General features: G+C 42.9%; 1 protein-coding gene across 3 annotated transcripts in view; it reads right to left on the reverse strand.

Moving 5' to 3' along the window:
- cdh8 (cadherin 8) overlaps positions 1-13,691 on the reverse strand; it is a 104,274-nt gene that overhangs the window by 66,175 nt on the left and 24,408 nt on the right. For all 3 annotated transcript variants that reach the window (XM_069674278.1, XM_069674197.1, XM_069674350.1), the window contains exon 2: positions 1,090-1,384. In XM_069674278.1, the coding sequence (XP_069530379.1) occupies positions 1,090-1,384 (295 nt within the window). The remainder of the gene's footprint in view (positions 1-1,089; positions 1,385-13,691) is intronic.

A 13,691-nucleotide genomic window follows, 5' to 3' on the forward strand; every position in this document is an offset into this window, starting at 1 on the left:
AGTGGGCTCAAGGAAGCTAACCTATTGTTTTAAAGATAATTTGTTTCAAGGGCCTTTTCGTTTATCTCTAGCATGTGTATCTCTAGCTATCCGACTGAGTTGAACATTTAAAGTGTATTCCTCGGCTGCGTAAGAGTCCGCCATCTTGTTTGAATTGGCGCGCTATGCATCTTGGGATATGTTGGGCCATGAAGGATGCACCTGATGGATCCTTGGCGGCCCGGGAAAAGAAGTACGCATTTGTCGGCCGCATCTGAAGGAGCCTTCGAAATTGGGACAGCCTTCGACGCTCCACTGTGACACAATCGGCCTTCAGATAAGGCCTTCAAAGGATGCAGCCCCTGGATTGGGACACAGCTATTATCACAATAAATGTGTGTGCTACAGTGAGAATGTTCCACATCACATGATCTTGTATCAATACATGTGATAACACGGTGAAAAAGTCTGGATGAGAAAATACATTTATTCAGGAGGTCAACTTGGGTTGTCTGTTCTTCAGCAAGAACTGGAGGTGAGGTTGTACCTGTACCTGTAGCTAACATGAGTCTTAGGTCTGCTTAGAAACATTGTTAGTGGCTCTGTCTCCTTTCCTCCCTCTCTTTCTCATTGGCTTCTGTTCTACCACTTGAGAAGTTCTGACATACCCATCTCAAATGTAATTCCTAAGTATCAAAGATGTTTGATATAGCCAATGAGGATTTGAGATCAGGACCAACCAAGGGCCAAGACCTGATCCTTTGTCCGATTGTCAGGAGGAGCAGATTGGGTGTAAGTCAGCCAGAAACTCCTTCAGTCTGAGCGGCCTGAGTGTGTGCTGACGCTCACATCAGTTGTTTGGTTTCAGCGCTGAGCTATGGGGTGAAGTTCCAGTGATTTGATTTGATTAATCATTTTTGTGTTTTCATTTGCCAAGATACTCATAGCAAGCAAGCATGTAAATAGGCATACTCATTTCCTCTGGTTCTTATTCAGTCATTATTTTATGCAATAGCCCATTAGAGATCAGCCGTCTCTGGAATCTCACACACTGATGAGGCTGCTGTGTGCGGCAGAGAGCAGAGAGGAAGTCTGTTTGTTGTGACTCACCCACAGAAGACATTTCTGGAACAGAGGCTCGGTATGGGCCTTCAATGAACTGTGGAGGATTGTCGTTAATGTCCTGGACTTTGATGATGAACTCGGACGGCGGCTCCAAGGGCTCGTCTGTGTCGGCGTTAACGACCTGGGCTGTTAGTGTGTATTCTGCTTTCTCCTCACGGTCCAGCCTCTTCATGGCGTGGATGTCGCCTGTTAACTCGTTGATGGCGAAGATGGTGCCGGCCCCCTCACCCGCTAGGACGTACTTGATGTTCTTGCTGCCCACATCTAAGTCTGTGTGTAGCTGCAATCAAGAGGAAAAGAATCAAGTTTAATCCCACTGAGTAAACAGACGAGGGTTTATATTGAATGTAAGATGATATGCTCAGCAGATTCTAGATGCTCTCGCAGTGTAAATGCAGATAAGTGTACAGTACAATTTTAAGGTGTGGGTTTTGTTGCTGTGCTTTGCGGCAAAAGAGATACTAAATGCGGCTCAACATAGCCTACACTTTGCTAAATGAGGCCCACTGGGGACAATAACTTTATACGTAGCCCAGGAAATGGACCTTAGCCTACATTGTTCCTCGTTATACATGGCAAATACATCATACAAGCACACATTGTGGGGGATATTGCTCCCTACTGTCTGAAGAACCTAGAAGTGCATCCCATAACATGGCGAGAACAGAAAAGCATCCAAATCCATAAAATATTAAATAGGAAACTCTGCACATGATGATTCATGCTCACAAATAACTAGCCCCAAAGTTACTGGACGATCCTGCATGCTCCTCATTATTTTTGTAATTACAGTTTCATTAGTTCACTAAAGCTGCATTACGTGCTAGGCTGAGTGGTCGGCTCCCGCTCGCCGCATGGGCTGAGTATAACTAATGAGTCTGACAATGCTACATAAGGCTGTTGAAACATCTGTGGACAGAAGAGCGGGCTAAGCCTTCTGCTGTTTCAACTTAAAAAGGTAAATTGGAAGGGCAGGAGATACAACGGTGCGGAAAGAAGGAGGTCAGAGAACAAGAGAAACACCCGGGCTTTGACATGAGGGAAGCAAAGAACTTTGCTTTTATTCGCGTAAACAGAGAGAGCACTTCTTTTACTGTAAGTCACCTTTCATATAAGCCTCCTGATCCCCAAGGTGAGTGACTTTCAGATGGGAGGAGGGAGGCACCGAGGAGAACATGTGCAAATCCAACGATGTTCAGAGCTGCTGTGACACGGCTGGCAGCCCGCTCCTTTTCAGTTTGGATTTTTGTTAATGTGCATGCATCTCAAAAACACACACATACATGCACACGCGCGCACAAAACCGAGCGAGGGCATGCATCAAAACATCTGTATTCAGCAGCTTTAATTTCATTTCCTGCCACAGAGTTTCAGCAGAGATTCCTGTGGGAGCAAGGCAGGGTGCAGAACAGCAAGGTAAAAATCTGCCGGTGAAAATCCCGACCTCCAAACCCCCCGCAATGTTTTTATAAGCCGGCTTTTATGCATATACTGTCTCAGAGGTGTTGTTTGCAGACACTGACAAAGCACATTCACTTAAATTGTCACACCTTGCACTTTTATTTTCCTAATTGTGCCATCATTTCACATGAATGATGTAGCTCATTAACACAAATGCCTCGCAACATCCTGCACACTGAGAAACTCTTTAAATGAGCTCAAATTAATGATGGTCTGTCATTGTTTTTTTATCCTACGTGTGACTTCCTGCGTGTAACGTTATGCCTGCGGCTCTGTATGACTGCATGTTTCCCTCAGAGGGGGTCAGATTGACTGTTTAAGCGTGCATATAGGTTTTTATTGTGCCATATATCACACATAAATTTAGCAACGGATCAACGATTTAAGCCTGGTGTTCTTGGCACTGACACTCGGATTCCTCACTTGGCACTCATGCCGTCAGATGAGGTCACCCAAGTACAAATATATGCACAATATTGTAGGAATAGGTAGAAATGTGTTCCAGACCTGAAGCTGCTCAAGGTCAAAATGATCTGCCAAGTTCAACTTTTTGGTCCATGTGGGAAAACTTCGATCACCTACAGCTCTATGGCAACCGTGCAAACTCAGTCTCCTGATGAGGACCATGTGACATGGTCAAAAGCAGAACAAGAAAGGACAAAGAGCTTGGTATTGTTTTACCAACTGCTGATTACAAGGTCAAGAATGAACGTTAATTGAGTTGCATCACTCAATACATGCATGTACGTATTAATAAATTAGCATGCACTTTTAAAATAGGAATATAACTAAGGTTTGGTTTTGCCGAATATTTGGCATTATAACATTTTTATATTTGCAGAGGAAGGAGATTCTTTCTACTTTCAGAGGACATTAAGCTAGCACAATCAGTTTAAATCTCTTCTTCAAACACACTTCTATACACAGGCTTTCATGTAATCTTATGATCTGATGTATGATTTTAGCCAACATATTTTTATCTCCGACTGATATGTCTTTACCTCGCTTTGTCTTCAAAACGTGCTATACAAATAAAGTTTTTATTATTTCTTGGCCTCACAAACCACGAATCTATGGAAAAATATTCCAACCTTGCGGGCCATGTTGGACGTCATGCTGAGGTGCTAACCAGAGAGCGCAGCATCCCTTATTTGCTTGTTTGTCTTCCATCGTTTCCTGTCTTTCCTCTATTTTCAACAACCATAGAGAGTCATAAAAAGGCCCTTCAGATAATAATAACAAAACGAAATGGGTTGTTAATTTGAAGTTCACTTACAACCTTCGACTGTTAATCAATCAATTCATTTGATTCAGTGAAACTCAAGTGTTTAACCTTGTAAACATCTCCATGTGGTGTTCTTCATGTGAACGTCATCGTAATTTTCAGAAACTCACTACTGACTGCTAATCACTAAACGATGGCAGAGACGTGCCTTGAGGGGCTGTTGGAAATGTGCATAGTGGGCGGGGCCTATGCAGAGTCAGGAATTTTTAATGAGGGAGAAGGAGGAGATGCCTTGGGAGGATTTTTACAGGGTAATTAAACGTATTTTGCAGAAAAAAACATATCAGACACAATTTATTATTTCAAGCAGAGCATTTTATATACCTTAAAACATGACTGGAGCTGGTCTTTAAAGGTGTCAAGCTGATACCAAGACAGTGTAAGTGGACATTAATGCACACCTAAAAGAGAAATGCTTAAAGTGAATAAAGTGAATAAAATCGAAAACAAGAAATAAATGATGAATGATTAAAAACGAAGGTTATTCAGGAGCTCTCAGAGCTTCAGGCACTTTGGAACAACTAAAATATTTGTGCCAGATATCTGAGAGCTCTTCCTGGTTCATAGAGACACACAGGAGACGATGCGGTGCTTTGTAAACCACGGTTTTTATTTCACAGCTCATGAAAACCACAGGCCATGGCTTTGGTCATTCCGATGTAGTGCTTGTATAATGTGTGTGCGCTGTGCAGAGAAATAAGAAAAAAACAACCACAAAAAGGACATTATCACAGGGTCACATAATTGAAAACAACACCGAAGCATATCTGCCACATAACTTCAGTGCCTTGAATATCTCGTAAGGGCACTGTTTCCTCCTCTGGTGGACATTTGTAACATTTAACATTTTAATTAAGTTACCACTCTGAAAAGCTGTCTGAGCAGCACAGGCCACGGAGCATTCAGGCTGACACGTTAACAAAAGTTGCAGGTGGATGAATAATTTCTCTACTTCACATGAAAGGGCACACTGTGTGCTTTCTATTGAAAAAAATAAGTCAGGCAAGCAATCATCAGTTTGCCGGAGACTGCCACTTAAACTCTGCGTTCCCTGAAAGTTGAGCTGAGCTGGCTGTAAGCAGCTGCAGGTCTCAACACTGATGTCTCCTCTAAACGCCCGCTCGCCCACTTCTCACACAGCCTTCACACTGGAGTGCACAAACGACCATCAAAGAGTACAATTACTGACTGGGGGGGGGGGGGGTCGCCTGGGCAGCATGGCCTGACATGGACTGTGACATCAAGGAAACAAGCACATAAAGGATCAAATGTACTGTAAAGAAGACTTAAATCACCACACACAAACACAGCGGACTGAGCGCAGGGTGTCTAAGACAACCTTTTGACTTTCTGATCATGTGTAGCTCATTGTACGTGTAACCAAAGTAAACAGCGTGATTGCATTATTGCATGAAACAGAATTCATCATAACGGCGTCATCAGGGAGTGCAGCTGTGTGAACACACTGGCAAAGTTAATATACTGTTTTCTTGGCTGCTGTATCCTGGCTGCTGAAAAGACAGACTTCCGTATATTTAGAAGCTGCAGTTCAAATGATAAAGGAAGCACTGGTTGACTGAAGACACCCTGCTGTGCGCACACATACACACGCGCACACACGTACACGCTCTAACACGTGCACACCTCCGTTTGCCAAGCACAACTCCCAATCAGGGGCTGCTTGGGACTGCTTCTCCTGTCAGCGGAGGAGGAAATATGTCAGTCCCTGCTCAAGATGAGCTTTTACGGCAATCACTTGAACAATCACTGTGTCCTAATGAGGAAGTTCTACAGATCCCCCTCCCACCTCCCGCCTTGGGCCTGGGTGCCACATATTTAAGTGAAGGCCTACAGAGGGAACTAATGATTTTGCTCCTCGCCAGGGCAAATGATAGATAGGACATGTGCTCCTCCTCTGTATGTACCAGTAGGACCGGAGAAGGAGAGGAAGACAGGAGCAAGGAGCTGGAGGGAGGAGATGCTGTCACTGTGATGCAGCTTGTCAGGTTGCGTCTGCTGGAACAGACTGCACACAGTACGTCTGACTGCCTGCTCCAAATACTACCTCAGTCAGTCCTCAGTGAGGGTCAGGCATTCTTTTTCTTCTGCTGATGTTGAGTAAACAGTCCTGGACTAGATTTTGTTGTTGTATTTTTTTTTACATGAAGTGTATGCAGCCTTTTCCACATAAATGGGTTCTGTAAAAGGGGAATGGGTGTCTATTTCACTGTATAAGGCTACTTTGTATCAAACAGGAGTTCCACTTTATGTCTTCACCACAGTGTCAGCATTTGTTTGACAGAACAAGCTGTCAGGTTCTTGTAATAACGACTGGTTGGTTGCTGTCATTAAATCTGCCCCTCAGTCGAGTCTAGTCCGTAGATGTAAACCTAACCATATTACCCCAGATTACACAAAATGCACATGGCCCACAAACTAAAACCTAACCCCAAAGGAAAAAATATTATTGTTGTTTAGCCAGTCAAGAGATAAACACACATGGGGGTCACACATGCTCGTACTGAAGAGACGCAACGTATTATTGTCTGATTTTTGGAGTTCAGGTTGATCAGACTGCATGTATTAATACTGCTGTAACACTGTAATTAGCATTATACTATTGCAACTTTGACAGTTGTGTGTACACAGTTGAGTGGTTCAGGCCCGCTGGGGATCCTGGCCTTCCAAAGGGTCACTAGCTAACTCCAAGAGGTCATGAGATCTTTCATAGGATTGGAAAGAAAACATTATTTAATAATAAATAATAAAATATTATTTTCATGAACTATAGGATTTAGTTTCATCTTTGCCTCTTTTTGGGATATAATTTAGTGCCTTTTTAAAAGAAACAACCTGAGACGTTTGGAGGGAAAACGTCTGTATGTCTCATACACATGCGAAACATGTGAGGAGTCCTAACTTCAGAGTATGTACTTGTTCAAGATAAAAAGTGTTCTAGGGAACACGACTAATAGGGTTTGGACCTGAACTTATATCTTAATATATATATTTTTTGTATTTCTTTTAATGTTCTTAATCCCCTGTTTTAATTGTGTAAATCACTTTGAATTTCTTTATGTATGAAGGGTTCTCTATGAATACACTTGCCTTGCCTTAAAGCCAAAAAGGTTAATTCATCTTTAACGATATAATATATTTTAAAATGTACATTTTCATTTAGGTTTAAATAAACAGTTTCCACAACTGTTATCTACTGTATAATATCGCTAGTAATAATTTGGCAGTTGATGTTATTTCATGCTGACTGGCACAGCTGTAGTGCAGCATGAAAATGTGCTGTATAATGCATCGCTGTGTTGACTTTAAATGTCATGTTTGGTGCGGTCCTGACGTGGAGACGATGGCGGGCTTGTCTAACCGAAGCTGCGCGTCCAGACCAGGAGATCACACTGTGGGGAAAATGTCACGTTAAATATGTAGTAGATTGCATGTTGTTATGTAAAATGTATGGAAAGCCAGAGGCCATCTGCGGCGTGGGCTGGTTTACATAGCACCTTTTGTAACAGCCAGATGTTAACCTTTTTCTATTTAGTCCAGTCAATTATTATGGCCCAGTTCTCCTCAGCTGGTCAATGTGACCCAGCCTCACTGGAAGAATCCAAAGAATCCATAAAGAGGCTTCACACTGCAGTGAGGGATCAACAGAGGCTAATTCATTGCCAAAACTGGTAAAATTAGAGCCTCCATTTTTTCCATCTGCACCGCCGCGGGCTACTGTAGCCTAAATAGTTACTCCAGATAGATTCTGTTCAAACATGTCTGCAAATTAATCGTAGCTTCCTCCCATTTGTTGGATTTCCGACTCTGTTAATTACACCTACATGAATAATCTCTAATTCTAAATATTGCAATAACATTTTGAATGTAGCGAACAGATGGTGCAATGCATGATATATGATACACTTAGCTATTCTTGGGAACATTTTCCCTCCAGTCTGTCTCATGGCACATAGCGTTTTATCAAATTGGACAGAAAAGTTCCCTTCTGGTGTGAGCCACAACAGACTTTATTGGAGGAAACCGTATAGTGAGCGTCAACGCTGCTGGAACATTGGAAATGAAAAGTTTCATTCAGAAAGATTGTGGCCTCAAATTTGAAAGGCTTCTTGCAGACTTAAACTCTTCAAGTGCCGGGTCATCTTTTGTTGTTTTCTTGCAGAGGCCACAAAGGAAATAAAGCCACTGGGAAGTGTGGGCTTCTGATGCAATATAAAAATAATCAATATCGCTCTTCTGAGAGGTCAAATGCGGCATTCACAGAGGCCAAAACGGGGAGAAGAGTACCTTGCATGTTTTCCTGTTCATTTGTTATCATGGCAGACACTCTTCCATTATTGAGACAATGGAGAGGAGATGGTGTCATGACCCGCATCCACGCTTAGGTGACGCTTTGTAATTGAAGCCAGGTCCACTTAGAAAAGGCATAGCAATTACAATCAGTACAGAGACTCTCACTGTTAAACGTTCTCCACACGGCTATTTTATGCTACTTTTATCGAACAGAGAGCTGCATCATCGGCAAGCTTTCTTCTTCTGCTTCCATTGTGTTTTATTTTCCTCTCAGACAATCATGAATTAATGAGACAAACAACAAAAAAGACAATTTGTGCAGGATTTGTGTCCAATCCGCACCAAGGTCAATCACGGCTAATGTGTTCCGTGTCCATCGCTACACTTTGAGCAATGGCACATGGGTTGCATTCACTTGCCAGGGGCGTTATTACTTGTGTAGAATAAGTTAAAGTCAAAGCAGCTACCTTTAGTACAAGAAAGCAACGCAATTAGATTTAGCCACCCATGAAAGCCTTTTGTTTGTGCGTGCGGATGCATGGGAGGATGCATTTTAATCATAGCAGGGTACGGTGTCATCGCCGAGAGAGAATGGAAAACAAGGAAATAAAAACAATTCCGCATAATGCATCCTGGCTGCCGGCTACAGCAGCTCTCACTTCAAGAATGACCTATTGTATGCAAGCAATGTTCAGTATGGATTTGCACCGCCTGCTCATTACATGCTGTTGTTACAACAAGGGAGCATTAGACAATCAGTCTGTTCAATGGTGTGTGCCCGGTGCGGCCCTCAACGCCGGAAAATAAAGGTAAATAACAAGCACGACTTCTGGTTTTAGAGCGTACGTCCAAATCACGGCAGCTCCACATGTGTCCTCTGAAAAGCTCAGAATTAAGGCTGCAAGGGAATCTGTAATTTGAGCGAGCAAAACAAACAAAAAAAGAAAAGCTCTAAACAATAAAGAGACAGAGCCGTGAAAAAGTGTAAATGAGCTAAGCTACGGGGGCTGAGGCGCTCACGCTGAGTGTTAAATAGAGGGAGATTTTTTAGCATTAACCTCGACTACTGTCATTACCCTACCTGTGGGCCCAAAACTCATCGGTATACTCAGCATGCTGGAGGTGGGCGCATGTGGAGGTGTGCGAAACAAAACAAGCTTAATCAAGGAGCACAACAGTTTTCTCTTTCTTCTGCGCGTCTGACCTAATCAAATCAAGGAATGAGATTGATTTCACGAGGTGCAGATGGATCCCGTAGCAAGTCTAATTCAATGTGCCGGCTCTCCACTATGATGTGTGTTTTCTCGGTCCAGATGGTGCCGCTCGGGTTTGTAATTCATATTTCAACATTTTACTCCCCCCCCCTCCCTCCTTCTCCTCCCTTCCTGCCTCCCCCTCTCTTTCTTTTCACTCTCTCGCAGGCTCTTTTTTTCTTGTGCTCATAGTTTAAGCAGTGAGTAAATGAGTGTTGATGCAGATATAAGCATCACAAACTCATCTGTCAAACATGTGATCCTGTGATCTTGTTAACTGTCACAAGCAACACATGCAGACTGGTGAAATCATGGAGATGCTGCAGCGCGTGTTCGGGAAAGTAACGAGTCCGGCCAGTGTAGACGGAGAATGTGTACGATTGAAGGAAATGTAGGTTTGGTAGGTGGATGTTATTTTTCTGCTCCTAAGGTATGTTTAAATTTTTTGGCAATGAGTCTATAGTTAAATAAAAAGTTATAATAGTTGTAAAGGCACCTCTCACATGTTCTATGTTACCTTTCTACATGCAGGGGCCCTATCAGAGCTTTGTCAGTGTTTACATGGCTGCATATTAAAATACTCTTTAAGATATTAAAGCCCCCCTCCAGTGAAACTCAAATGTTTGACCTTGTAAACATCTCCATGTGGTTTTCTTCATGTGCTACAAGACATATCAGGGACAACATCAGCAGTCATCTCCATGGCTGGGCCTGCCTGCTTTTAAACTGCAGTGTACCAAGGACAGGCTGAACAACACGTTTTCAGATCGGCAGGTTTGAGATGTCACAAACCTAAGGAGCCAATCCCGTTAATGGACGGGGTGACGCTATGCATATCATTATGTGTAACCTATGGCAACCACTTTGGCAATGCACGAGCCAGCTGTAACCGTCATCGGAGTTTTTGCAAATTCACTACTGACTACTAACATTAACGTTACTACTACTAATTACTACATTTCAAGCTAGCTAAGTTTCAACAAGTTGCCACTAAACGACGGCAGAGGCCTGTTTTGTTGTCGCGATGGAGGGGGCGGTTGAAAATGTGCATAGTGGGCGGGGACTATGCATGAATTTTTAATGAGGGAGAAGGAGGAGATGTCTTGGGAGGATTTTTACAAGGTAATTAATTACTTATTTACATACTTACAAAATGACTTATTTAGCAGACAAAACATATCAGACACAATTTATTATTTCAAGCAGAGCATTTTATGTCTTTAAGGTTTAAATTGCAGGAGACAAGTAAGTTAAACGTTTATATTGACATGTGGTGGGGAGGGAGTAGCAGTTGTTTTCAAAGATAAGAGGCTGGTTCAAAGAAATCTGAAATAACGAGGCTGCAGAAGGTTTTTCAAACACAAAGTTAATGTTTTCTTTCAGTTCAGTCTCCAGAAGCAGCACTGCTGCGCCACATAAAAGTGCTGCTTTCTACATTTCTCGTAAATTAAAGCACAGAGATTTTATCAACATCCTCCTAATGTATCAAAAGTAAAAAGATGATCAAACCTTTTTTTTTAAATAAGAACATTTAACTAATTCCTGTGCTGTTAAGGAGCTTTGATTAATAGAAATAATGTTTTAGCTTTAACAAGGTTATTATTAGCTTTCAAGCACAATTTGTATTATTTGTCATGTATTATCAAACTACAAATATAGCCGAGTAAAAAGTACACTTCCACCCTAACTATTGTCGGGAACAGAAAGTGGAAATATTAATTTAGGGTGCGAGTGCCAAAAAAATGTTATGTACATGAATGAATGTACTTTTTCTCTTTACAAACTGTGAGAACACGTTTCATGTTAAATCTGGTGCACACTTTGATTACGTCAGACTGTGAAAGGTGTCATCTACAGTGAATATGGGTTGAATTAAACTTAAATAATAGTAAAGGGAAAAAAAGATAATATAAAGACAGAAACCTGCAGGGGACACGAGTGCTAATTCTGATTTTCTTTGCATTACAAACAGCATGTTGAAGAAGGGCTTCCCATATAGTATATATAGACGTGCACAATTTCCATAATTGGAAGACATGCAGTGCTGGAGCCATTCTTTGGGGCTTATTCCTGTAGAAAAATGCAGATGTACTCCACAGTGCCTGTTCAAGCTGTCAGAGTCATTGTTCTCAACCTGAGCAGCCGTGCAAATTAGCCACTTTCAATGGCAACTGCCACTGCTGGGGAGGAGGTGCATTGCTGGGGTGGAATATTCCTGCAGCTGTACAGTAAGTTTTCTGTACGGGGACTTGAGTAATGGGCCTTGGCAGCTTCTGCTAAGCACTTTTGTTTGTCTTATAGCAAGTCTGTACTGTCGGCCCTTTCTTAGGATGGCTCTTCAGGCTATGGTGTTTTTATATCAATTGTTAATGTGCAATGAACGCAGGTGATGCGTCAAACCTTTGGGACAGACAAAATCTGCTCCATCACGGAGGAAAAGAAACCAATCCTGCCAAAACAAAAGCATTGTGACATGTATTTGTAAAACATATAAGAATTACAGAACTAATTCTCATCTCCAGCAGGATCAATATTACGTTATATTTTACATAAGTAGCTTATTCCAGCGTAACAAAGAGGGGCGAAGGCTTTGAATGTATCTGCTGTAGTTTTTTCCACTTTCAAAGCCAACGTATCTCTCTGTAGGATACGTCTTTATTAGTCAGGTATCGGAAGAAGTATTTGCTCAGGACGAAGAACAAAAGGCAGCATAAATGAGGGCTTCATTGGCTATATTAATAATCATCTGTGCCTTCTCCTTTGAGAGGCCTGTGATATCGAGTATCATTAGACATGCAAATAACAGCTCCATTTTCCCGTCCCTGGGATTAGGAAGGAAAGAGAGAAAAATGAAGAAGAAGCATGGCTGTGGCAGAAACAATTAAGCCGTCCTCTTCACGGAAGCACTTGGCAGCCGGCTTCAGACTGGTAAGGAGAGGCGGGGGGCAGGGCAGGGGGGGGGTCCTTTTGGCTCGGCAGCGACGTCAACACGCTTGTCTGAGTGAATGTGCAATTGCGCGAAGCATCGCTTTAAGATGTCACATCACCTTGGAGTGGACGGCAGCTACAAGCACAAGCACTCCTCCTGTGTGTCATGATGCCACTATACGTGTTTCACACTGAGTCTGCAGCACGGAGCCGCAGACGGTGGGAGTGGAGAGAGAGAGAGGAGACACAAAGGAGCAAAGGGGAGAAGAAGAAGACGAGAGAGGGGAGACAGAGTACAGCGGACAGTGATGACATGTTCCTGTTATCCCTTCCTTCACCCCACACGGGCGAAACATGGAGTGCATTACCAGAGACAAAATCCCCCAGCCTCCCTCCGCCACATTAGACAAATATCCAAGTCCTCTCTCCCTTACATAATCATATCCTTTGGCTAAACAAGGCCAAGTTTTACATCCCAATGCACCACGCAAACCAAGACGCAGCAGGAGGAAAGATACCAAAGCCCTCCTGGAATGCAGCACTCGAGATGAAGTACAACTAAATATTTTCACACACTAAACTAAAAGTCATTTACTCTTCTTTTCAGAGCGTGGTGAGAGGGAGTGGGCCTGGAAATTGCCTCTCATAACCCATTTCCCTGATTCCCTTGTTACCTTCACTTCATTTCCAAGTGATCTTCATCTTTCTTACTCCTAACACAACAAAGCTACCAGAGCAGGAAAAAATCAATCTTTGTCTGTTAAAAGGTTACCTAAAGAAGAGTAAAAAAAACAGGTTAGGCCTCGAGGGTATTAGAGCTGTAAGATCCAGAATTAAAGGTGCTTTTCTAAAACCAAACAGGTAGTTTCTCTTTCTGCATATAAAAGAGAGGAGGAGAAAATCATTAAACCTGCCAAAACTGAATGAAAGACTGGGGATGAAAGCTCACAGCCCACTGAGTTCAGTCCATCATCGCGGAGATGAAGACAAGACGGTGAGCCAAAAACCGTAAGAAAGTCAAAAGTGAGTCCCTGAAATGCACACGTCTCCTCGCATCTCTCTCTCTTTCGCTCCCTTTCCCTCTTTATCACTCTCTTCTTCCTCTCCGGCTCTCGCTCTGTGTCTTTTTCTGGAATCGCCCGTCGGTAATGTCAACAGAGATTTCACGGCACAGTGCCGGTGCATCAGCCAGGCTCACATTTCCCCTACCTGTGATTTACATCAGAGCAGAGGCTCATGGGGGATTTTCCATGCCAGCGACGGGAGGGGAGCTGTGACGGGGATGGTGGGAGTTGGTGAGTGTATGATGGGGAGGGGGGGTGGGGGCTGTCGTACCCTGGGGCTTGACG

This window comes from Semicossyphus pulcher, unplaced genomic scaffold (genome assembly GCF_022749685.1).
Source record: "Semicossyphus pulcher isolate SPU_LCO1_2020_fin unplaced genomic scaffold, fSemPul1.0.p SCAF_1, whole genome shotgun sequence".
Classification (NCBI taxonomy): domain Eukaryota; kingdom Metazoa; phylum Chordata; class Actinopteri; order Labriformes; family Labridae; genus Semicossyphus; species Semicossyphus pulcher.